General features: G+C 27.3%; 4 protein-coding genes across 5 annotated transcripts in view; 2 read left to right on the top strand and 2 right to left on the bottom strand.

Annotated features, from left to right (window-relative positions):
- Nucleotides 1–632: 632 nt before the first annotated feature.
- Nucleotides 633–3,926, top strand: LOC145972861 (neuronal acetylcholine receptor subunit alpha-3-like). The gene is made up of 8 exons (XM_083101874.1): nucleotides 633–721; nucleotides 1,022–1,248; nucleotides 1,489–1,533; nucleotides 1,605–1,714; nucleotides 1,862–2,075; nucleotides 2,417–2,594; nucleotides 2,660–2,812; nucleotides 3,286–3,926. The coding sequence occupies exons 1-8, from the start codon at nucleotides 676–678 to the stop codon at nucleotides 3,630–3,632; spliced, it is 1,320 nt and encodes a 439-aa protein (XP_082958000.1). The 5' UTR covers nucleotides 633–675; the 3' UTR covers nucleotides 3,633–3,926.
- A 1,144-nt stretch (nucleotides 3,927–5,070) lies between these two features.
- LOC145973187 (uncharacterized) lies at nucleotides 5,071–12,952 on the top strand. The gene is made up of 15 exons (XM_083102423.1): nucleotides 5,071–5,153; nucleotides 5,347–5,525; nucleotides 5,879–5,923; nucleotides 5,993–6,102; nucleotides 6,304–6,517; nucleotides 6,776–6,953; nucleotides 7,024–7,176; nucleotides 7,441–7,782; nucleotides 8,473–8,765; nucleotides 9,048–9,092; nucleotides 9,365–9,474; nucleotides 9,854–10,064; nucleotides 10,196–10,370; nucleotides 10,553–10,705; nucleotides 11,047–12,952. Exons 1-15 carry the CDS (start codon nucleotides 5,099–5,101, stop codon nucleotides 11,403–11,405), a joined length of 2,622 nt encoding a protein of 873 aa, XP_082958549.1. The 5' UTR covers nucleotides 5,071–5,098; the 3' UTR covers nucleotides 11,406–12,952.
- LOC145973076 (neuralized-like protein 2) lies at nucleotides 11,610–13,810 on the bottom strand. 2 transcript variants are annotated; one of them, XM_083102251.1, is made up of 4 exons: nucleotides 13,671–13,810; nucleotides 12,937–13,360; nucleotides 12,523–12,855; nucleotides 11,610–12,455 (listed from the first exon to the last, which is right to left on the bottom strand). In XM_083102251.1, the coding sequence occupies exons 2-4, from the start codon at nucleotides 13,307–13,309 to the stop codon at nucleotides 12,337–12,339; spliced, it is 825 nt and encodes a 274-aa protein (XP_082958377.1). In that variant the 5' UTR covers nucleotides 13,310–13,360; nucleotides 13,671–13,810; the 3' UTR covers nucleotides 11,610–12,336. The 2 variants fall into 2 exon arrangements, with proteins under 2 accessions (XP_082958377.1, XP_082958378.1); XM_083102252.1 differs by having other exon boundaries at nucleotides 12,523–12,843; nucleotides 12,937–13,786.
- A 17-nt stretch (nucleotides 13,811–13,827) lies between these two features.
- LOC145973072 (hydrocephalus-inducing protein-like) overlaps nucleotides 13,828–25,613 on the bottom strand; it is a 35,296-nt gene continuing 23,510 nt past the window's right edge. Inside the window, exons 59-80 of the mRNA XM_083102235.1 lie at nucleotides 25,337–25,578; nucleotides 24,688–24,981; nucleotides 21,497–21,761; nucleotides 21,180–21,408; nucleotides 20,365–20,601; nucleotides 19,970–20,274; nucleotides 19,734–19,893; nucleotides 19,463–19,658; nucleotides 19,154–19,387; nucleotides 18,903–19,069; nucleotides 18,631–18,835; nucleotides 17,986–18,560; nucleotides 17,465–17,600; nucleotides 16,623–16,913; nucleotides 16,286–16,498; nucleotides 16,088–16,201; nucleotides 15,740–15,973; nucleotides 15,364–15,591; nucleotides 15,152–15,297; nucleotides 14,800–14,983; nucleotides 14,382–14,526; nucleotides 13,828–13,910 (exon numbers count right to left, since the gene is read on the bottom strand). Of these exons, the coding sequence (XP_082958361.1) occupies nucleotides 13,828–13,910; nucleotides 14,382–14,526; nucleotides 14,800–14,983; nucleotides 15,152–15,297; nucleotides 15,364–15,591; nucleotides 15,740–15,973; nucleotides 16,088–16,201; nucleotides 16,286–16,498; nucleotides 16,623–16,913; nucleotides 17,465–17,600; nucleotides 17,986–18,560; nucleotides 18,631–18,835; nucleotides 18,903–19,069; nucleotides 19,154–19,387; nucleotides 19,463–19,658; nucleotides 19,734–19,893; nucleotides 19,970–20,274; nucleotides 20,365–20,601; nucleotides 21,180–21,408; nucleotides 21,497–21,761; nucleotides 24,688–24,981; nucleotides 25,337–25,578 (4,883 nt within the window). The remainder of the gene's footprint in view (nucleotides 13,911–14,381; nucleotides 14,527–14,799; nucleotides 14,984–15,151; nucleotides 15,298–15,363; nucleotides 15,592–15,739; nucleotides 15,974–16,087; nucleotides 16,202–16,285; nucleotides 16,499–16,622; nucleotides 16,914–17,464; nucleotides 17,601–17,985; nucleotides 18,561–18,630; nucleotides 18,836–18,902; nucleotides 19,070–19,153; nucleotides 19,388–19,462; nucleotides 19,659–19,733; nucleotides 19,894–19,969; nucleotides 20,275–20,364; nucleotides 20,602–21,179; nucleotides 21,409–21,496; nucleotides 21,762–24,687; nucleotides 24,982–25,336; nucleotides 25,579–25,613) is intronic.

Here is a 25,613-nt window from a genome sequence, read left to right on the forward strand (position 1 = left end):
ATTTCCACAGTCTTTTACTAAATTATTGTTAACTATAATAATGTGAAAAAAAAGATATCTCGGTATATTAAAGGTAGGTAAAGTTGTTAATAGAATATTATACATAAAAAAACTTAAATTCTTATTTTGTTAGAATTCTTATTTTTAAAATTTTAATTTGCAAATCTGCTAGCTTGATATTTTTTAGCGATAAGTAAAAAGACAAAATTTTTGGTATGTTGTATTTAAAACATATTCGATTTCTTTGTTTCGATATATTTATATTGCATTATTTGTAGTTTTATTCTTTATTTATAATATAATTATAGGAAAATTATCGTTAATTGTTATATTTTTTACATTTGTTTGCTTTTGTGATCTCAATATTTTAACGACTTCGAAAATATCGTTAGAAGTATTTCATTGTAAAACTTATCAATTCAAGATGTTCTATAAAAGAATAATTTAAAATTATATACTATAAAGTCTCAAATAATTGTTAGATTTTATTAATTAATATTTCGTAATTACGAGTTATTGAATTAGATATCATAAAGTTTTCAAATCAATCGATATACCTTGGGGGGCGTCTGGTATATCAATAACGTCGAATATCGACAAATCGTCTGACAGTTATTCTGGTACAATAATGACAAGAATTAGTCGAACTAAAACCATTGATACGTACTGATCAAGATGAAAATACATGTGCTCGGATTTTTCATTATTTTCTGGCAATGCAGTATGTGAAAAATAATTATTTGTATCAATCGTGATATTACACATTTTTTTAAGTTTAATAACATCTCAGATATATCATAATAATGTAAAAATTTTATCATTTATTTTATTTTATCATCATTTATAATTGTATTATCTTATGAATTATACATTATAATAAAAAATAATATTTAAATAAAACTTAATTAATAATAATAAAGCATTATATATATATATATATATATATATATATATATATATATATATGAGATATATTAATTATATAAAATTAAATATAAAATTTTGTTGAAATTTTTTATAGACGCTTTCTGGGGTTTTTATGTATTTTCAACCGAACATTTTAAGTCACTATATCATTTAACTGGGCTATACAATATGAAGTTAAAATGCAAAGAATTAGAAGATACACCGTTATTGCGTCTTAAAAGGAAGCTTCTTTGCAATTACGATAGCTCGATTCATCCGAATTATTTCAAAAGTAATGCCACCGTTGTCACTTTGAGATTGATGCCGAAATTAATGGAATTAGTAAGTGTGTAATCATAGAAATATCTCGAATTATATATAACTTGATTATAATCAATTGTAAGGTGAAAAATTATAACAAATCAAGCATCACTTTTCAAACATAAAATTTATAAATTTTTTATAAATTTAATTGTTTTACTTCTTGATATAAAGTGTTTTAATAAAATAAAGATTTTTGCCATTAATTTTCATTCATTATTCTTTCTTTGCACTTCATATTTTTTATTATTCTGTTTGCAGGAAAATGATCATGCTATATTGTCATTGCATAGTTGGATAACGCTTGTAAGTATATAATCCTTATAAAAAGCATTGTTATGTCTCATCCATGCTTTAATCGAGTATTTCATTAATAGACTTGGCCTGATCCGCAACTTATTTGGACACCGCGTAATTATGATGGAATCAATTTTGTTAATGTAAAAAGTTGGGAAATCTGGACGCCCAATTTGTATGTCTACAACTCGTAAGTTGATTTTTTATAATAATTGAACAAAATGATTCCATTCTTTTTATTTTAAGATAAATTGCTTCTTGTGCACTAATCGTCTCAGTTCTCATTTTTTTACATAACGTAATATAAATGACTATTTTTTTCGATTCTTTTTCTTAGTGGCGATATGTCGGAATATCAACTCGAATTACCTGAGATGAAATGTTTGTTCTTTAATGAAGGCTTCGTTAGTTGCGTACCGGCTGTAAAATTTGTTGCCAAATGCGATCCCGATTATACCGATTTTCCTTACGAAAAATATCAATGTCGCATCACATTCGGTTCATGGAGACATACAGGAGTAGAAGTCGATTATCAGTTAGATAAAGATGGGGTATTTGTTTGCGAAGTCAAATTAATTATTTACTGCAATTATTCTATAAATATTTAAAATATTAATCGTTAATTTTCCTTACGTTTCATATATTCTTTCTGCACATAAATTATTAACATATTACTTTTGATCAAACTTATGTATTATAGAACTAAGTGAATGCATCTAAAATTAATTAAAGTAAAAAATATTTTTTTACTACATTATTTAATTAGCAATTTATATAATGCATTTGCTTAAATAAGAAAATTATAATCTTATTTCGAAATAATACAATATCTAATATGTCATGTATTATATTGATTGCAAATATTTTTGCAAAATTGAAATTTTTTTGACAGATTACTATGGATGGCTACGAGAATAACGCAATGTGGGACTTGAAATTTATAAATGCAGTGAAAGAGATGAAAACGCATAAATGCTGCCCAAATGACACTTTTCCAACAATTGATTATAATTTTTTATTGACACGCTATCATCACACAAATCACATAATTAACACTATACCTGCTATTGGTGAGCAATAGTTAACGAGAATAAAATCAAATAAGATAAAGCTAAATACTAATGTTTTCTTTTAGTTTTGATATTTCTTACTTTAACGGTTCTTTGTTTGGATCCAAAATCGGTGGAGCGAATTGCATTGGCAAGCGTAAATTTTATTTGTCACCTGCTCTGCTTATATCATATGTACTGGCAATTACCTTATAATGGCATTAATATACCTAAGATATGTGAGTAATAAGGTTTATAAAGAATATAAATATAAAAAGATAAGGAAAAAATATAATACATTGAAAAAAATTTAATTTGTATAATTTCAAGAAATCTGTTAATTATCAGAAAAAGAAATCTGTAATTAACAGGTTTAGAGTATATTAACTAATATTTAATTATTAAGATGTTCAATTATTAATTGAATATAAAATTTGAATATATGAATTATTTCAGAATATTAAACATTAATATAATAAAATAAAATAATAAGCTAAAACTATATATGTATATGACCAAAAATTTTTTGATTTTTTTTATTTTTACAAGGCACAAAATAGCAGATACATACATAAATTAAAATTAAAATAATGTCTAAGAATTCATAATACATTGCAAATGAAAAAGAATATCAATTAATGTTAAAATCAAACTTATTAAATATACGATTAAAATTTTTTTAAATATAATAAATTATTTTTATTATCTGTAGTTATATTTTATGGTGAGTCCGTTGTTTTGGCTGCTCTTGCCATTGTCTTAACGGTGTTGTTACGCAAATTGGAAGACATGAACACAAAGATGCCAAATTGGATCTCATCCATGACAATGTTTGTCTTGAGCAACAGCATTAGTCGTTTTTTGATCTTGAAGGATAATGAAACTAAGGTGGCAGACGAAAATATAGTGACTGAAGAAAACTCGAATGTTCCAAAATCTGAAACAGAGATGAAGGCACCATCTTGGAGACATTTTGCTACTACTATCGATTGGTTGTCTTTTATATGCGTGATTTTTACTTACATTATCACGCTAATCATATTTGTACCCATTAGTTAATTTATATTTAAAAATATGAACATATAGAATATCCTCTAAAATATTTACTACTGTTTTAAAAAATTTATTTTTAAAGCACGTAAAAGTAGTAAAAGTGTCATTATTTTTTGCATTTCTCGATTATTATTACAATCATTCAAGTCAATTGATTTAAATCAATAAATTAGTAAGTAAGTGAATAATAATAATAATAAAATAATAATGATATAAAAATAATATAAAAATGCAATCTCTTTTATAAAAATAAGTTATGTTTTTTATCAATTTCTTTAATTAATTAACTGATATGTCACTATTTTACATAGCAATACATTATTTTATATATTTTTTTAAAAACAATGAACTGTGTAAGTATAAGTTCTGCAATGATTATGTCTATTAATATGTATTCTGTACATACAAAATATGTAAATAAATTTCATTTATTGCATTGAATTGTAATAAAAAGAATAAAATATAATCAAAAATTTAGATCTGTTCTTAAATCTTAGATTCTTAGATCCCCGATTTTTTTTCTCTATGTAGAATTTATTTATTTTTAAAAAAATTTTCATGGTCTTGATTAGAGAGAACATTACATAAATAATAAAAAATAATTAAGACCTTATATTTTTTTCTGCTAATATTTATATTTTATTTAAAACTAGAACCTATTTAATGCAGATTTTAAAAATCTGTATAAATAATAAAATGTAGTTAAACTCATAATTATTACAGCAGCATAAAAGCTGAAATTTTTATTTTTTAATCTAGCTTTTAATTTAATTTTAAATTAATTTTATTTCAAGAACTAATTTAATATTTTTAAATATAAATTAATATTTTTAAAAAATATCAAAAATTATTGCTACTGTTTTATGATATTATTTCGAAATATTCTATGAATAAAGAAAATAAAAATTTATAAAAACAGAATCTCAAAAAATGGCAGACTTTATTGATTAAGGCATATTTTCATCTTGAGCCGTACATATGAATGTTTTTATATTTATAACTGACAAAACTTTCAAATTAGCGGTCTCGAGTGAAGGAGATTTAATTATTCTGAGAGCGATTAATCCAACTTGCCATAGATATATTGGATCAAAAGTGTTTTGAATCTGATTATTATAAATATAATATATTAATAATATAAATAATATGAAATATGTATCCTATTGAACACTATTTTGCCTATAAAATACCAGATTGTTTATCCCAATTAATAAATCAAATGTTTATTCAAAATATTTTTTTGATTAATCTAATAATTCAAGTACCCCTAATAACTCAAGATAGAGTTTATGGCATTAATCGTTTCCGATGCGATAACAGTTGCTTCATTTGAAAACGCTATTGAAGTTGATATTTTAGGGGCGTCTAATATATCAACAGCGTAGAATTTCATGAGGCATTTGATAAAATTGTTCTGCTATTATAATGAAGAAAATTAGTCGAATCAGAGCCGTTGGCTCATACCGATCAAAATGAGAATAATACAGGTGTTCGGAATTTTTATTATTCTCTGGCAGGATCAAGTTCGTATGTATATGACAATTGCATTGTCTTGATTACATAATAATAATTGTGATTATTTCATAATCATCTCTCACATATAAAAAAATAATTTTTATATTAAAATTATTTTTCTAACATTACAAGAATCATTCTAATTAAAAATAATTTGATGATGACTAGATATTATATTTATTAAAAAATTGATCTAAATATTTAGATTCTCTCATCGTACAAGAAAATGTCGTAACAAATGGATGTAAAAATCTGGAAGATACAACACCATTATTGCGCCTTAAAAATTATCTTTTTTGCAAATATGATAGTACCGTCCGTCCAAATAATCACAACATAGTTACTAACGTCTCTTTAAGGCTGATTCCAAAAATGATGGAATACGTAAGTATAAATTATTAAAAGAAATCATTATAAGAAAAATGTCACATTTTAGAAACAAAATTAAAGATATATGATTGTTTGAAACAATTTTGATAAAATGTTTAATGTATTAACATCGTTCTCTATGTATAAAATTTCAGGAAATTATGATATTTTTGGAAAAAAATGTTTGTATTATCAGATTTTAACGAGTTCGGCTTATATTTTTATTTTTTGAGATTTAATTCAAAACATCATTATTATTCAAATTAAGTTTCGTGCGCAATTTTTTTATTTTTATAGTTATTATAATGTATATAATAATAATATTTAACAATACTACGGATACAAAAAAGTTAATCTTACTTACACAGCTTGAGGACCAAGGTGTATTAACACTTCACAGCTGGATGTCATTTGTAAGTTGCAAATTATTTTGTTCTTGATGGCTTGTCTTGCTTTTAATTAATAGATATTTTAATTAACAGTCCTGGACGGACACGCATCTTGTTTGGATACCAAACAATTTTGATGGCATTAATTATATTCACGTAAAATCCTACGATCTCTGGGTGCCCGATCTAAGCGTATACAATTCGTAAGTTAGCCTTGTATTATTATTATTAATATATAGCATGCTAAGAAGATTTAACACATTTTTCCGATTTTAAAATGAATTGTCTATCGTATTAAATTTTTCAATTTTTATCTACATATTGACACTTAATTATATGAAAATTAATTATATAAAATTAATTACATAAAAATAATAATTATCTTTAAATGATAATTGTTTTAGTGGTGATATGTCGAACGATCTACTTGAGCTGCCTACAACGGATTGTTTAGTCTTCAATACAGGTTCCGTCATTTGTGTACCGGCTGTGAAATACATTTCGAAATGCGACGGCGATTACACTTATTGGCCTTATGATCAGCAGAAGTGTCGTATTGTACTTGGCTCATGGTCGTATGCGGGGGAGGAAGTCGATTTCCATCTAAAGGAAAACGGGGTATATGAATTATCTTATTTACAATTTATAATTTTCTTTTTTTCATATTTTCATCATTTCTTCTTTCTCTTTATTTAAACATTCTCAATAAAATCTTGACTAATAATAAAATATAGTAAAATTAACGTATTTGAAATTATTGAAAAATCCTAATTTATTTATAGTTTCTGAAATATCTTTGTATTTTATTTATAAGTGAATTTATATATTTTATTATATTATTTTAAAAATAATAATGCTTGGTTATATTTATTTCAGATTTACATGGATAGTTATGAAAATAATACATCGTACGACTTGAAGTTTATAGACGCAGTGAAACATGTTAAAAAATACAAATGTTGTCCAAACGACACTTTCCCGAAGATCGATTATACATTTTTGTTAACTCGGCATTACGGTATAAATCACAAAACTATCATCACACCAGCAATTGGTAGGCACTTTCTTATAAATGCAAAGACACAAAATAAATTTCAACTAAATAATAATAATGCTTTTTTCAGCTTTGATATTTCTCACTTTGACGGTGCTTTGGTTGGATTCGAGATCGATCGAACGAACGGCGGTTGCGAGCGTGAACTTTATTTGCCATCTGCTCTGCATATACGACTTGCACTGGCAATTGCCATATAATGGTAGTAATCCCCCTAATATATGTGAGTATTATAAAAAATGTAATAATTATAGAACATTTCAATTAAAGTATTTCGAAATTTAATAATTTAATAATTTTAAAATTATAATGTTTTTTATTAAATATTATTTAAATTTATTTAATATATGAGATTTTTTTATATAATTGTGAGATTAGATGTATTATAAAAATATTCATCAAAATTAAAATTAAATACAAATTTGAAATACATATAGCCGATTTATCAAATCACGAATTATTTTTTATGCATTCACATATTCCACAGTGCTATTCTATCGCGATTCCTTGGCATTGGCTACTTTCGCATTAATCTTGACGACTTTGTTGCGCAAACTGCAAGATATAAGTACAGACATGCCAAGTTGGATCTCATCCACGACAATGTTTATCTTGAACAACAAGGCTGGTCGTTTTCTAATCTTAAATGACGAGGAGTCCAAGATAGCAGGTGAAAACATGATAATTGAAGCTAGTTCGGACCTTCCAAAATTCGGAATGAAAAAATCCTGGAGATATTTTGCCGCTATTGTCGAATGGTTGTCATTCTTTTGCGTTATTCTCACTTATGCCATTATCTTAATTACTCTTGTACCTATAGGTAATCAATGATAAAACATTTCTTTATAAAAATCTTTTAAATAATCTTACTCCTACTTTTATGGTTAAAATAAATAATAATCATGTGTGTTATTTTTAATTGAAATATACGATATTTTTTATTTCTTCCACATAGAACCTTATTAATAACATATTCTTGTATATGTGTTAGCAACTTCTATAATGTAAAAAAATACACGCTTAATATTTATATTTGTAACGATAAGAAAAAATATAGTATCTCAGGAAACCTATTTGCAAAATGTATAATGAACATATATCATATAATAAGAATAAATAAAAATAAATTTGTATAAAATAAACTATAAACGTTCTCATTTTTATTATTTTTTTCTACTTACTTAAAAATGATCTATGATTCGTATAAATATTAAATAATATTATTATTATTGTAATAATTGTTTAATTTAATAATTTTAAAAATTATCAATTTTGTACATACATAAAGATTCAAATTTAAGTGAGAAAAAAAACCTATAAAAAATATATAAATATATGAAATATATAATTTAGAAGATCGAAGAAAGTAAACAATGAAAATTTTATATTTTCGTCGATAAAATATATGTTACTTGTGGATAATTGTCCTAAATATTGAAAGCGATAAGAGTTTGCTATTGAAGGGGCGGTCTTCGAAATCTGCAGTTTTATGTTTCATTGGGCGTATGATTATCATCAGTTTTGTTCTCGCATACATCGTTAAACGATTCAGTCGGTTTATATTCGTCTGTCGTTCATCATATAACCAAGATGAACAGAAGCGATCTTTTTTCTATCTTATTATTTATTCTCGTTGTCATGTATAATGATGTGATAGCAAGTAATAATTGCAATGATGTCGAGAGCAAATCGCCTATGTTACGACTGAAGAGGAGTCTTCTCTGCGAGTACGACTCCGAAGTAAGACCAGTCCAAAACAACAATAACAAGACGCGGGTAACATTTCGAATGGTACCGCACTTTTTTCGCTATGTAAGTATCTATGAAAATCATTTAGTAAATAAAAAAATCCTCATCTTTCTTATAGAAGTCAATATTTTGTCAATCAAAATTAATACTTTTTTTTTATTCATCCTTTTATTCTGCTCATTATTCTTTTCTTAATCCTATATAAAATATATAAAATATTTCATAATATGAAATAAGTCTTTGCAATTTTAAACTATAGATTATAGGCCAAGAACATGCAATAAAAAATCAAAATAAAAATTCATATGATGACATTAGTTAAATATATAAATTATATTTGTCTAGACCTTTGAAGAAGAACTCTTCGAATTACATACGTGGATAGGGATGGTAAGTTTATAATTAATGGTAAATATTTAATTATATGTAAATATTATGTCCATATAAATAAATTTAAACAATAGAGAAAAAAAAAAATATATATATATATATATATTTCCTCTATTGTTATATATATATATATATATATATTTACTAATTCAGCTATTCGATTTACGGATTATATTTCTATGGATGCTTCTACTTTAATAAGTAATATAATTTGATACAAATTTTTAAAACAAACATTTTATTTGTAATTTATTAATGTCTTATTGAAACAGGGATGGCATGATTCACACTTGACATGGAATCCTGAACAATATGATAATATCAAGTGGATATCTGTATCAAGCTATGAAATTTGGGTTCCGGACATTTTAATACATAACGAGTAAACGCGATATATTCTCATATTTTATTAGTTAAAAACGTGCTAATTTAAATTTATCAATAGTTCATTAATTTTAATCTTATCATCAAATTAATCATAAATTTACCAATAAACATAGATTATTTCATTAAATTTAAATTAAACTTATATGATTAAAATTGAAATGAAAAATTTTGATTAATATTTTTTCTTCATTCAATTAATATTCATCTCAATAAACGTTTCAATCAAGAGTGATAAAACCCATATGTATTTTAAATTTAAAACAATCTTAACATATAAAAAATATTTCGATTCTGCTTTCTTATTATGTTCAAGTAAAACGATATTGCTTGACTTGTTAGTTCCAAGGTATTTATCGAGTTATTTGCATATTTAGACGAATTGGAGAGAGTTCATTGGGTAATAGCCAGGCGAAATGTTGGGTCGGAAAACAGGGAATGGTTCAATGGTTAACGGCAGCAAAATATGTTACATATTGTTTCACGGATAATACGTGGTGGCCATACAACATCATGAATTGCACCATACAAATTGGATCGTGGTCACATTCCGGTGACGAGATCGATCTCGTTCCTTTGCAGAATATGGTATATAATTTATTCATATATATTTATTTCCTATTAATTTTATATCTTGATGATACATAATACATAAAAAAATTAATTAATTAATATTCTTCTATTTGTCGCTTCTTTATAAATTAAATCGGTATTTACAGTCATTAGAATTAGATTCTAAAGATGTTGAATGGGATTTATTAAAAATGTATGTAACAAGATGGGAAAGCAGGTATAAATTCAATGAAGGTTCCACGGCTAAAATGCTTTCTTATCATTTTATTCTAAGAAGACATTGGGGCATCATACGAATTGCGTATATATCGCCTAGTATAGGTATGTATCGCGTGAACTGCATTGTTTTTTTATTAATATTAATCGATATTATTTATACTATAAATATGTGTAACCGTATTTTTTAATAATTTTAATTTAATATTAATAAATAAATAGTTTGAAATTTTCAATGTACTCTTTTCATTAACTTCGGTGTATGAAATTTTACACAATGTTCATAGCGCTAATGGTGATGATTCTGACGGCATTGTGGCTAGAACCGAAATCTTTCGAGCGAATGATTATTGCTAATATCAGTTTCATTTGTCACTTATTATGTATACAAGCCATACACTGGGAAGTACCAAAGAGCGGCTTCAACGTTCCTAAACTGAGTAAGTATAGATAACAATAAAAGTTCCTATTTGTGTTTGTATATCATTAATCTTAATTTAAACAATAAATATTTTAATTTAACAATTAAATTTCCTGAAATAAAATTTTATTAACATAAGTCGTCCAAAATTAGAAGCCATAGCTGTGAAGGGAATATACATATACATACATACATATATATATATATATATATCTTTTTTTTTTAAATTAATTCATAGAATCAAATTTCAATCGTATATTAATTAGTTTAATAATTCATTAATTTTTAATTTAATTTAATTTGCCATTTCTATTATAAAAAGGGTTATTTTTCTCATAAATATTTTATTTTTTATTTTAGTCATCTTTTACGAGAGCTCTTTTGCAATAGCATCGTTTACTCTCATACTTACTAATATCCTGCGATACTTGCAAGAATTGACTACTGAGCCACCCACGTGGATCTCAGTCAGCACGACATCTATATTACGTAGTCGAATTGGACAAATTCTTCTTGTCAGTATTTTAGATCCGGCCGTAACAGCAAAAATAGAAATTGACGCAGATGACAATACTGATCTTGTACAATCAAGTAGCAAGAAATCGCCATGGACATATGTTATAGTACTCATAGGGTGGTTTGCATTTCTAGGTGTACTTCTCACTTATATCATATTACTAAGCACGTGTTTTCCTACATATTATACTGTAGTACTATAAATCCTTAATATACAAACTAACTATATGTTTGAATATTATAATTGTTTATTAAAGATATATATCTTAATATTATTAAATTATTGTTAAGTAATATAATCTCTCATATAATAAAAAAATAGATAAGTATATTGGATAGAGATATATGAGATAAGTATATCGGATGGATTCACAGTCATGGTTCGCAAGATGCAAATAGAAAATGACTTTCTTCTTTCCTTTTTATAAATACATTTATTTTGTAAAATCAAGTTCGTTTTGGACACTTACATTAGTATCATTCGTTCTCAGTTTTTGTTCAACAATGTGAAAGTTATAATTTAACTTTATATTATATATTTTATAACAAACAGAGAAAATAAGGTAAAGATAACTGTCCAAAAAATATGTTCAAATGTTTTATATATAGGTATAGCGTTATATTCCATATATTATATTCCATAAACATGGTCATGTCCAAATAATACTTACAATTAAACTTTCAATGCAATTTCGCTGATATCCTCGATGCAGCGATAAACATTTTGTTACATTATGTACACATAAAAAAATTTAACATTTCCATTTCAAGAAAAAAAATTTTGGAAACTAAAATATAAATTATATTAAGATACAGACAATCCTTTCCAATGTGAATAAAACATGTAGAAATATTGTCTAAATAAATTCATACAAATCGAGATAATTCTTCAATATTTAAGACTCAGAACATATATAGAACATGTATACAACATGTATACATACATGTATATGTGTATGTATGCATGTATATGTATATATATGTATATATCATATATATTATAATATATATAAAACATATACATATCAAACATTGGAGATATGTACTGATATCACTGGAAACAAAAAAAAATTAATGAAAAGTGTTTCATAATATGTATAAAAATGTATGTATAAGTGGAATGTGAGCTGATTCTCACTGTGACTGATACAATAAATAATCCTTCAATAGTCTCGGTAGTGGAAGCAGATTAACTGCGTTCCTCTTGGTATATTGCAATATAGCATCACGACATGCGCTTTGTAGTGTTGATACTATAAAAACATATAAAAACAATATAGAAATTAAAACAAAAAAAAACAAGATAACATAAATACTCACCCCCATATAATTGAACTATTCGAACTTGTTTTGTGGTACCGTAGACGTCTACCACTGCACGCAAAGGTCCTGCTTTGTAAGGAATATCCTTCCCACATACACCTTGATCTTCACCATTAATGATAAAATGCATCTCTGCTTTATCAGGACAACCAGCTTGTGGCACGTACATGATACCAATTCGACTACCAACGTCTGTGGGTAAAATACATTGAGAGGAACCATCTATGTTTGGCTTTAGAGCATTGAATGGAATGACACCGCGTGATGTCTGCACATTGACCCCATCTGTGACCAATTTCTTTTCTCTGGCTGGTATTCCTGGTGGTATACCTTTGATAAGATAATATTTAACAAAGTATATACTATATACAAAATAATTCTAATAATAATTCTAGATTAATAAATATTAACCAGTAAGAGAAGTATATGTAGATGATAGACCACCATCAAAATTATCCCAAATAGTTTGATTTCTAGTTATAGCAAGAATCCATGTGTTGCCTAATCTAACTAAATTAGGCATCGCATATTGGGGTAGATTGTTATTGACTGAAGCAGGATCAATTAATGTAAGCCCTAATCGCATATGTCCACTCCATCCTCTCTCTGTCTTCTCAATTTCCACAAGAAAGATTTCTCCTGGTTGCAATGGTTTTTCACTGAAGGCTACTGAGTTGGCAAAACTCGTAGTACGTATTGCCACTGTGCTATCTTCGCACAGGAGAATATTCTCACCATGGATGGGATGAAATCTGGTTACTATTTTCCTGAACTCTTCACTCATGGTGATATAATGCGATGCAGGATAATGATATGCTCATCCGAAGAAAACCGCCTACAAGTGATAATGTAGCATACACCATATGCATGCCTAATTTTATCAAATCAACTAATACAATTTCTTCAAATATTATTTAATGAAACTGTAGAATTTACTTGGGATTACTGTGAGACTTACTAACTGGGTTCAATAATTATTAATGATTTATTACAAAAAAGAGAATTTAAATCTGAAAAAAAATGTTCTTCATAAAGAGTGATGATCAGTGATTGATATGCAACGAATTTGGCAGATTATATGAAATTAGCAGTCGCTGTAAGAGTCTTTGTTAGGAATTAGATTTTCAGAAAGACTATCGCCTTGCCTGATTTGAAAGGCGCGATTTTTGTAGAATTCACATGTTGATGCGCGATGCAAACATCTGTTTAACGAGAATGATTCTGAAGAATTGCACTTCTGTGTTTACGAAGCAACGATTAGTTGTCATAAAGATTGCAAATTGCAAATCACCATGGCCGCAGTCAGTGTTTTTTTCTTTTCCTTTTGGTGATTTTAGAGTGAAGCACCACACTGTCCACGCGTGCGCGATGCGCGACTGCTACAGCTGATTGTGATTGTCAATAATGTACGAATATCTAGACACGACTTCTGATTAAAATTACGTTTTAAAATTTATTCCTTGGAATAAAGTAGCGTTTGATTGATCAATCAAAACACAGAAATTTTTTTTATCAATTAAATGTTATTTTACTTCAAGAAATAAATTTTGGAACACAACTCAGAATGTCAATTATGAAAACATATGGTAGCTATATATTGCGTTATATGAATGAATGAAGCATATGTAAATGAATGATTTTTTTTAGCATACAATTAATATTGACAATCTATCGGAACACATAGAATATCAAATGTGTATGATTTTTTATAATAATATAATTAGATTACAATCACTAATTAATCATAAAATTTTATGTTGTATTCTGAATGACTCAATATATGTGACAAAGCTACAATAATATTATCATTAGATACTGATATGTGTTGCTTATATTTATATATCAGTCATATACACCTTTTAAATAATAAGTCCAGTTGATGTAAGAAATCTTGGGATCTGTACAATATACTAGGAGTTTTCCAGTTATTGGATAGCTGTCATTTCCCAATTCTCTCTTTTCATTTGATACATCTTTCAAGCGAACGACGATATTGATTATCTTGCAATATTAATTTATAAAATTTTGATTATATATATGTATATGTATATTTAAAAATCAATACATATTATATATTAGTATCATAATAATCTTAAGTAATTTTATAAATAATAAATTACAAATATATTTTTCTCATTAAATATACCTTAAATAAATACATTTCTCACATATATGATAGAGATTTTGAACGTTAATGATCAACGAATAATTTTATTTTCAAAAATAACTTTTGCGAAACGAGACTTTAAAAATATATGCATCTAAAAATCTCACCTGTTTCTGTTTCATTTCTGCCAACGATGTCGTCGTCACAAAAGTTTCAGGATCATCCAAGATAAGTTCAAAAGATTTAGTTTCTCTAAATATATTTTTAAATGGTATATGAATCGATGTGTTAGAAGTAGCTGTATATGGCCCTTGTGGTTTTGGTAGCGAATATGTACCGACGAGAGGAAATCTGTACATATAATTTAAGTAAAATAATAATTATATTACAATAATTATATTATATACATATTTGTATACATTTGTATACATATTTAACTTACTACATTTTAACTGTATATTCAATAGCGAAACAATTAATAAGACAAGTTTAAATAATTTTAGCTGTAAATTATCATACATAAATTCCCCGGCGATCTCGGACGTGGCTGTCAAAGTAGCGGAGACGTTATCGATATCGTAAGGTTCGTAAACTACATCGAATGAGGCACTTTTCAACGCTGGCACTTCGATGTTCTTCGGAGTTGTGAAGCATTCGTTACTCACCTAGAATGAGAGAGGACAAAATTTTGATATTTTGATCATTATGATAAAAATATTTTTTATACTTACCTTGATCGAAAATGTTGCATCCTTTTTGGTGTAATTGCCTACGGTCAAAGAGAAAGTGGCAGAAGCACCGAGCATCGCGACGATGCGCGTTATTTTTTCTGCAGGTGCCGGTATCGCTCGCAATCGCAATTCATAGGGAAACAGCCCGAGTTCTTCGCAATTAACGTCCAAGTTTATAACAGACTCCTCACTGGGATGTATAGGATGATATTCAATACCGATAATTTCCTGTTGCATTTATATCGATTGTTAGTCGTTATATCTTTCATCGATCAATTAACTTCTTTTATTTTTAAATTGTATATGTATTCTTTTTGATTAATACTATTTTAATGTAGCATTAAAAATTACGATCAAAAATCTTTATAAAACTAACACTGGATAAAGGTCCCACAAGTTTTGGTATATCGTAAATTGTAATGCAGGGATGCTGACACTTTGCTGTATATATTATATGTTGTTCTTTGAGTGGATTATCGAGTCTTAAAACGTGGCACACCGGAGATCGTACCGAAGCAATCAATTTAATCGATTCGATTTGTTCAGGTTTTGTAACATTGTATTGAAGCTCATAAAATTGATATTCGCTCTCTTCATTAATGAATGTTATCTGAAAATATTATGTACATTTATCAAAACTTAAAAATTTTAAAATTCTTATTTATATTGCAAATTTTCTTTTGTATAATATAAATTATATATATTTTTTTTATTAATGATTTACCTTGAAATTACATTCCAATTCTTTATAAGAATAAAACTCTACGCGATAGTCTCGCTGACTATTCGATGGCACATCTATCTTGCTATTACCAACCAAAGTATACACTTCAACACTCTAAAGGAATAATGATTATGGAAAAATATTAAAATTTTTATAATTATTATAACATTCTAAATTGCTCCAAATAAGTTTCTAAACCTTGACAGAAGCTTTGTTCTCTAAATCTTCAATTTTACATTCAAATCGTTGCCGTTTACTCAACCAGTTGTAAACAGGTAATAATTCTGTATACTTTGTCTTTGCAGGAAACTGACGTATAATCCTTTGAAGAACTTGTGGAGCTAGACTCAACCCTTGAAGAGAATATATCAAAGGTGCTTTGTCATTCGGCAACTTCAAAAGCAATGTACCCTGAGATTAAACAAATAGTTTATTGATTTGTTGTTTACATACAGAATTATATAAGATGATCTTTTCCGCTCTACGTTTTAAATCATCAAAATTATTTTATAAGAGAAATTTATCAAATATTTACTTTGTGAGGATTGTCCTCGCTGTTCATAATCAGAGGAGCGTAGGTAATTGCACAAGTAGCAAAATTTTTTGAAGGGACGTGTAAGATCTCATCGACAAAGAAATAATCACCGAAGACTTCTGGCTTTAGTTTCCAAGGAGTCACAGTGTCATTCTCGACATTTAGAGATTTTATTAGTTTCTCACGAACGCGACACGAAAAAAACAAAGTGTCAACTGGGTCGGGTAGTTTGCAGCAACCTCCGGTAATTTTTAAGCTAAGAACTCCATATTTCTCAATTTCAAGTGCTGCCTGAGAACAATGTGAAATTTTCTCTTTATTAAGGATTACAGAATGTATAAGGATCTTATTATAAAAATATTAACATTTTTTACGAGATTCTGTCGAGATTTTGATTTTTCTATTATTGTATTATAAATATTTTGCATATTTTATTAATATATGTAATAGATTAGAATATGTATACTTTCTAAAGTATTAAATTATTTAATGTAAAATATGTATTTTTGAAATAATAGAAAATGTTTTCAAACTAATAATTATATTTACATTTATTAAATATTAAAGTAATTTTGAACTAATTCATTAAAACAATAAAATTTCGAGAAATGTATATATTTCAAATACATATATATATACACACACGAAAAATTCCAAAATTCTCGAGTTTTGAAAGAAAAAGTTACTTTGGAAAGTTAAACATGATTTAGAAAAATAAAGAAAATTATGTATAATGAACTATTTGTATATTTGACATATATTATACGAAAATTACGAAATTTCTGCTAATTGAATATTTGTATATACAAATACATCAGACTAGAAGTTATATATGCACTCACATCGCCCTCGATCAAACTGTCGTGCCGAGTAGGTCGGAAACTGACAATGAAGTTGACGTTCATGCCGGGAGAGCAATAGCCAATCGCAGGAACGATGCTAAATTCTCGTGGCAATTTTGATGTGTTCCACTTGAATCTGAATTGATCAATCATAGATCATCATGTGGCATTAATAAGTTCAAATAATTTATATTTCTATATTATATGCTTTAAATTAATAAATAATAAAAATATAAAAATTACTTATAATACACACGAATAAAAACCATATGAAAGAATACATGATAAAAAGAGATAAAAGAATATACATATATATAATAAAGAATATAATTAAATCATTTACTAAAAAACTACATAAAAACTTTAAAACATATATAAAGAGAAAGAAAGAAGGAATAACATTTAAAAAGACTAGTTTTCTAATTTTGAAAATGAATATAAAAAGTCCTATTATTATAATTTTTTAAAATTGTTTTTGTTTATCAGGTTAATTATCAATTGTTAATTATAATAACACCAACCTAGCACCAATGTCTCCAATGTTTAATAACACTACTTTTGCTTCACTGAGGCAACCTTGAACAATTATACCGAAAGAAACGCAAGTTCTATTTAAACGGAATTCCGCTCCTATGCAACTTCCACGCAGGATAAATAATGGCTGAATCGTGGAATTGGTTTGGAAAGCCACTTTAGTGACGAAAGGACGCATTCTTCGCATAGATTTATATTTTACGATAACATTTACGATCTTTCCCGATTGAAGTGCAATCGATTTTGCCGGCTCGACCTCGAGAACTTCGGACAGATCAGGTTCGATTGTCTGAAGAGTCGTATCAAACGTGTCTGAACGTTTTGTTTCAGTGATTGATGCTCGAGTTTGATCCATTTTCGAATTTTCCTCATTAATCTTTCTTGGACATATTTTAATTCGTTCGCGAAATTGTTCATATCCCGGTAGATTCTTCATGAGATCGAATTTCAACTCGAGCGCAGCACGGCCGTCGTTAATCACCGGTACTTTTCTGATGATCGCTTTATTGATCGATAGATTACCAAGATCTACTAATTTGTCGCGCGGATTTACTAAACGAATCTGTCATAATAGGATAATAGGATTAAATTAATTTGTAATATATATCTTAATTATAAACGTGATAACGTACTTTGTATCTAATTCCTTCACCAGTTATAATAATCTTCTTCTCGATCGTTGAATTGATTATAAAATGTAAATTGTCGCGGTAATGCAGCTGTTCCAGAGGACGAAATTTTATCGGAATAATGATACTTGATTGAGAACTTATTGTCTCTGAAAGAGCATTGAGATTCGCGGAGATGTGTGGTTTCTCTTCGAATTTGCACTCTAATCTGCGAGAATTTTACCTATTAATCTTAATTTTTTTTTATAAGCAAAACAATTTGTAAAACAACTTACATGTATGGAATATCGTCTAAATTTGTAATACGTAAGTCGACATGATATGCATCCGTGATGTCTCGTATGTAACAAGGTCCAAAATCGTAATGATTAAAACTGAATTCCAAAATCGGTTTATTAGCAATCGCTTTCAGGACTAGCTGATATACCGGTCCTCTAGAAATCTGAATATAAATATAAATTTGTAATATCTCCTCTAGCATCTTTTACAGAAATTACATCATATTGAATACTTGTGAGAATGGTACCTTCAAGAGAATAGGATGATTTTTTATTATCGTTTTTTGTAATGCTGTAATAATGAGGCAACAATTGGACCGCGACTCACTAACCACATGACCTTGCTTTTGTTGCATCGCAATCGTATACATATTTCTACTGATTATTTCCGGTGTCATGCCGAGATCCCAAGAATAATGAAGTGCCATCTTGCTTGAATTCGTTATTTTAAATGTGATAGTGAAGGGCGCTTTTAACATTATCTAAAAATTAAAAAAAGTATATTTATCCTTGAAATGATCTTTTTTAAACTTTAATTAAAATGATTCAATACACACTTTTCCGCAGTCGATGATATTTTCTTCATTTTGATTTAATCGCACGACTTGACCATTTTGATCCACGTATGTAACCGAGACGATAATATCATATGTCATTGTTGTAACAAATATAGTCAACGGTGTTTTCAATTTTTTCACAATACATTTTATAAAAAATTCAAATTTGCCCACAAATGTAGGCTGGTATTCAATCCTATATTATAAAAGAAAAACATAATTTAAACATAAAAAATTCTTATTATAGAATATCGTTATTTTTCTTACTTACCAAAAAACTTGTTCGTTTTTTGGATTTAAAATGCCGTTCATAGGCATTATCTTCAAACTCTGAACACGTCCTTCAGAATATAAAGAATCTCGTGCGATCTGAAAGGAAAGCTGAAGTTCTTCGTTGTTGATTACGCTTATCGATTCTCGTACATTAACGCCTATAGAGAATATAAATATAAATATGCAAAAATTGTTTATATATATTTATAATTTTTTCTACTAATAAACTTTTACCTAATACCGTTGGTTTCATTTCCAGGTGAACAAGCGACCAGCAAACTGACGGTTCTCTGACAGTCGCGACAAACAGAAAGAGACATTCTAAATTATATTTCTCAATGGAGAATAACCAGAAAGATTCAAAAGTGCCAATATCTTCTGCGAGGAATGTAAAAACGAAATCGACTTGCTTTCCTCGTTTAGCAATTCCTTCCGGAAATACGCAGTGGAAATTCGGTATCTCGCTTTCAACGCGACGAGTTCGATCTTTCCAGACGAAGTGGTAATCATCCGATGTTGGATTTATCATGCGAAATTTTCTGAGAGATTCGTGGTAATAAATGTTTATATGCATAATGTATAATTTGTAGATTTTTGTATATATTTGTTTAAATTTTTTGAATTCTCACTTTACGTGAGTATCGCCGATCCCGATCACATTTAACTCAATTACTCTCGTATCTTGCGGAAGAGATCCATCGGTTGATTGATACATTTGGTAATCGATTGGTCCTGGCAGTTTTGCATTACGTCTATTGCCGGATAGATAGTCACTTTCCGGTATGTCGAAATGGCAATACGGTAACAAACTCCTTCCCGCAATGGGAATAATCAATTCTGATAGTTCTGGATCGAGATTCTCTATTCTGTCCACCGGATAAATAGAAGTGCGTATATGTAAATAGTGTCAAGAATTTAAATTTGTAATAAATCCGATCAATAAATCAATTATTATAACATATTGTAATTCTATTATCGAGAATATCAGAATATTTTATATAATATTTAATAATTTATATTAATATTTTAATATTTTATATAAATTAATTATTTATTTGTAATATAAATAATTTATTCAATGAAAATTATATAAATAATTTATTCAATGAATATTATATGAATAATTTATTCAATGAAAAGAATGATTGCTACAATTGATTTTTACATATTTTTGTTTGTAAAATATTATATTTTCAATAATAAAAATATTAAAAATTAAAATAAAATTAATCTGAAAACAGTTTCACTTATCCTCTTCCAATTTACATTGAATAAATTATTTATATTATTAATAAATAAAATTAATTTTATATAAAATATTTGATATATTACCATATAAAAACAATATATAAACATTGTAGAAAAACAAAAAATAATTAAATTAAATTAAATTATGCGACATATTAAATGAATGAGTAATAATTGTATGGATGTGTGATCATACTTGCACGTAAGATGAGCTTTATAATCAAATACATCCATGGGAGAGAATCGCAAAGTACATTCCGTAGATTCACCCGGTGGTAAAGTTCCCTTTTCGGGGTGAATTTCAAATGGCAAGTCATCACTTTCTAACCAGCTGTCACTACTTCTCTCTGTCAATCCGGCACTGCTGCTGAAGAGATCAGACGGACCGCAATGACAAGGAGTTGGCTTCACCTCGGTAATACTCTCTGCAAATATATTTTTATATCTCAATTAATATAATTTCTCTATTTCAAATCAATCAAGTTAAAATTATTTAAAAAATCATTTTAAAACCTCGAGACGGTAGAGCTTGCTGATGATTCAATTTCATATTTCCCGCTATTTCTGTCATTGCGCAACTTGGATTATGTCGCTGACGACGTTCGCGAAACGCATATATCGATGAGTTAGCTCTAGATCGAATATTTCCTCGTGATCTCGGCGTAGATTGCGAATAATTTGCCAATCTCATCGGATACTGTTCATCCATATTTATTTGCCACATGTATTCTACATCGACGATGCCAGTATTCGAAAAAGTAAATACGTGCTCTCGCGTCTATCAATAGAAAATTATTAACTGTACTTTCTTGTATATTAGTTAATCGTATAAATTAAAAAATTAAGTTTGTAGACGCGAATAATTTCATTATTAATTATTAATAATTATATTAATATATTACCTCATACATATATTAGCTGCGCATAATTATTTAACGAGCACTCTGTATAATATAAAATGCGTTCATTTACCGCTTGCAGCACTCGCAGTACCATCTATCTTTAATTCTTGATGAACAACATGGACGAGATAATTCCGCGAGCGTTGCGAACGTCAAGTGGAACGCGTCTCTAGAATAATTCCGCGGGTAACCGAAGCAAGCCGAGCGAAACCGAACATAGTCGAACGTCGCTAACTATGGGTCGAGTGTGTGCTCGAAGTGCTCCGCAATTTTTGACATTATCCATTCTTCAAAGTAAGTTTTGTGTATAAATAAATATTCAAAATGTTAAATAAACTGTCGAACAATAATTACAGAGTGCGCGTGTCAAATAATTAATTACTTTTCTGCATAAATTCGATCCGCGATCAGATCAGTTATTATAGACTTTTGAGATTCGGAGTAAAGTTGGCTGCGCATGCGTGATGGCTATTCGTCGACCGCAGTTATATATACGCAGTTATTATACGCGCAATAAATACTTCATTTATTGTTTTAATTATCATACTAACGTTATTCTATTCATGCTATCGATCGGCATATAGTGTACATCATAGATTGTTATTCGTTTATTTATTCGTTAAAAGCTTTGCGTATCAAAATGAAGTCAATTGTTTTCGCTATTTCGACGCGGGCAATCGTCAAAGATAAGTCGCAAATGAGCATCGAATGAAATAGTACAGAACGTAATAATTTGAACGTGGCATTGAATTTAGTGCTTGTCAAGAGTGTGTAGCGTGAATGCCAGGAATGCCGTTGAAATTTCATTAAACTGTATAACGCGGCATTTATCTCACGATATGCGGTAAATGCGTCTTGGAATGCCGTGAAAGTGTCGCTGCGCGTCGCGATTGTGTAAAGTTGCATTTTTTTCCCGCGAAAATGCAGCGTGCGTATGTCGAAAAATCCATTATCGGGAGTGTCGAATAAAATGCCATCTAATAATCGTGTAGTATTAATTGTTGTGTGAGAACGTAAATAGTTGTACTTTTATTCAAACACATGTGAGAGCGCTATAGTATTCGATGGATTTGAAACTACATGATCTCGAAATGACCTTTTTGATCGATTATAGAAGAGTTAGGACATCCCGATTGGTGAGTAAATTATAGAAATTTATTTATTCATTATTTATTCTAATGTATTAACTTATAGTAAATTAATAATTATATTAAATTAATTTACTATTTTAGAAAATAAAAAATTTTTTATGTATTTATGATAAAATCGCAAGAAGGAAGATTTAATTTATCTTGAATTACTTACAGAAATTTAAATAAAAATTAGAATCTATTTTAACATTGCACATAATATATCTACATCAAATTTTTTATAAAGAGAATTATATAAATAAATTATTATAATAAAATTATATAATTTTTACATGTTGTAGGCACATGATCGCGATCGATGAATGATTTTATTTAAAAGTTCGAATTATGATAACTAACATTTTTTTTTGTAAATAATAAATTATATATATATATATATATATATATATATATATATATAATATAATTTATTATTTACAAAAAAAAATGTTTAGATATTTTATATATGTATATGTATATATATATATATATATATATATATATATATATATATATATATATACATATACATATATAAAATATCTAAACATTAAAATTATCTAAGTAAAATAAAATTTAATTTAACATTTTAAAAAATAATTTAATATATAACATTTAATTTATAATTATTAGTTTTTAATATAAATTATTTTCAAATAATTGAAAAAAATATTAATGATATTAATTGTCATACTTACGTAAAAAATTATTTTTATATAATTATAATAGTTTGATATTGTTGCATTATTAATAACGTTTCTTTTTTTATGATTAATTTATAAAAATATATGATATATTACATGATATATATAATATAATTTATATTATTCTACGTTATTTTTCTACATTATTCTATATTATTATTCGTAATTGATCTTTTTATATATACATATTTTTCTAAATATATTTTATCGAGATACATGCATGCTACATATATAACTTATATACATATATACAATTTATATATGAAAAGAGAAAATATCAAATGTTGAAAGAAAATCGAATTTTACTCATGCATATGGAAGATTCATATTTCAATCGGAAAGTGGTAGAATAACTCACTGCTAGTGAGTGGAAATATATTTCTTTTTTTTTACGCGTAAACAACACCCGGAATTGAATTTGATATAAAACCAACAGCGAGCTGGTTTGTATTTTATCGCTAGAATTCCGTGACATTTATGCTGTCTGTTTGAGGATTTCAGAAAATCTCCGTGTTATTAAGATTAAATATTTAAACTTGATATGAATGATCGATTGCAAAATTATTTATAATTTTTATTTCATATTTCAATTAAATATTACTTCGATTAACTATTATATGATATTTTTTACAAACTTTTACAAATATTGAAGAAAAATATAGAAGAAAAATCTAAAATTTTTATGTCTACAAAAATAAAATTTGTTATATGTAAAGCAATAAATTTTTAGCAAATATTAAAAAATATATAATAAATCTTTAATAAAAATTTATAAATTAATAAATATTTTTTGTGTTACTTTTAGAAATATTTTTTAAAATTTTTTTAAATATAATCTTTTTAAAAATATATAAATTATATATATTCAGAATAGCTAAATCGATATAGCTAAAAATCTAATTATACTGAAATAATCATAGTTTAATTTGAGTGCAAAATAAGTGATATAAGTCATGATTGTAATTTACCTGAAGCATTAACGAGTCCTTAAAATTGATCTCCTTAATAGGACAGAAGTACTTGGAGAATGCCACAATCGCGTTTAGCAATACTTGGATGCATTTCGTCGTACCAAGTACAATTTCGTGGCTTGGCTCATTAACGGGCTCGACTGCTTTTCTAGCTAATGTTTCTGTGTTTATTTCTTGTTCATCATCATCAAGATTCATTGTCATCCATCGTACTTCTGTCTCTCGATCGTCCCAAGATTCTTTTGAAGGATCAGCGAGTTCAATCGCGCAGATCGTGCAATCGATACGCGTCTGTAAATTATTATTGAATATAATTAGTTTATATATGTATTCGATGTACTAAATAATACTAAATAAGAAAAGAATACTAATGAAAAGAATACTAAATAAGAAAACTAAATAAGAATACTAAAGAAAAGAATACTAAATAAGAAAAAATTACAACTGCTACTATATTTAATATAAATATGTCAAATCTAATTTTATAATAAAATTTTGACAATATTTTATTTTTATTCAAAATCTAGTTTTTTTTAAAGAAAAAGTATAATAAACTACGAATAATGAATATTATTATCATATAAATTCAAATTAAAAGTACTGATTAATAGAAGTTGACAGAATATAAACTTGTTAATTTTAATACATCGATATAATGCACTGGCTCCGAAGAAAAAAATGTCGCAATAATTTCCTTGCAAGTCATAGGTTGAAGATGACCAATGGATGGAGTAAATACAATATTGGGATGTGCATTCCATTGAAATCGTGAGTATCGATTTACCGATTTATTGACAATTTTAAAGTTCTTCCTGTATATCTTATTGACAAAGCAATATCCATAATCCAGTTTATACGTCAATGAAATCGGCATCGTTGGTGTCAAAGCTGTAAGATATAAATTATAGACAAAAATATGCAAT

The sequence above is a fragment of the Camponotus vicinus genome, unplaced genomic scaffold, assembly GCF_025532165.1.
Source record: "Camponotus vicinus isolate PSW18456_S1 unplaced genomic scaffold, iyCamVici1.0 SCAF_6, whole genome shotgun sequence".
In the NCBI taxonomy this organism is placed as follows: domain Eukaryota; kingdom Metazoa; phylum Arthropoda; class Insecta; order Hymenoptera; family Formicidae; genus Camponotus; species Camponotus vicinus.

Excerpts from the sequence above, each read along its gene's own strand:
- LOC145973187 (XM_083102423.1), top strand. The coding sequence starts at position 5,099 with ATGAGAATAATACAGGTGTTCGGAATTTTTATTATTCTCTGGCAGGAT. Across the intron at positions 7,783-8,472 it reads TGTACCTATAGGTAATCAAT|TTTTGTTCTCGCATACATCG; the intron begins GATAAAACATTT and ends GATTATCATCAG. Across the intron at positions 10,065-10,195 it reads TCGTTCCTTTGCAGAATATG|TCATTAGAATTAGATTCTAA; the intron begins GTATATAATTTA and ends CGGTATTTACAG.
- LOC145972861 (XM_083101874.1), top strand. The coding sequence starts at position 676 with ATGAAAATACATGTGCTCGGATTTTTCATTATTTTCTGGCAATGCA. Across the intron at positions 2,076-2,416 it reads ATCAGTTAGATAAAGATGGG|ATTACTATGGATGGCTACGA; the intron begins GTATTTGTTTGC and ends TTTTTTTGACAG. Across the intron at positions 2,595-2,659 it reads TAACACTATACCTGCTATTG|TTTTGATATTTCTTACTTTA; the intron begins GTGAGCAATAGT and ends GTTTTCTTTTAG.
- LOC145973076 (XM_083102251.1), bottom strand. The coding sequence starts at position 13,309 with ATGAGTGAAGAGTTCAGGAAAATAGTAACCAGATTTCATCCCATCCAT. Across the intron at positions 12,856-12,936 it reads TACATATACTTCTCTTACTG|GTATACCACCAGGAATACCA; the intron begins GTTAATATTTAT and ends ATCTTATCAAAG. Across the intron at positions 12,456-12,522 it reads AATAGTTCAATTATATGGGG|TATCAACACTACAAAGCGCA; the intron begins GTGAGTATTTAT and ends ATGTTTTTATAG.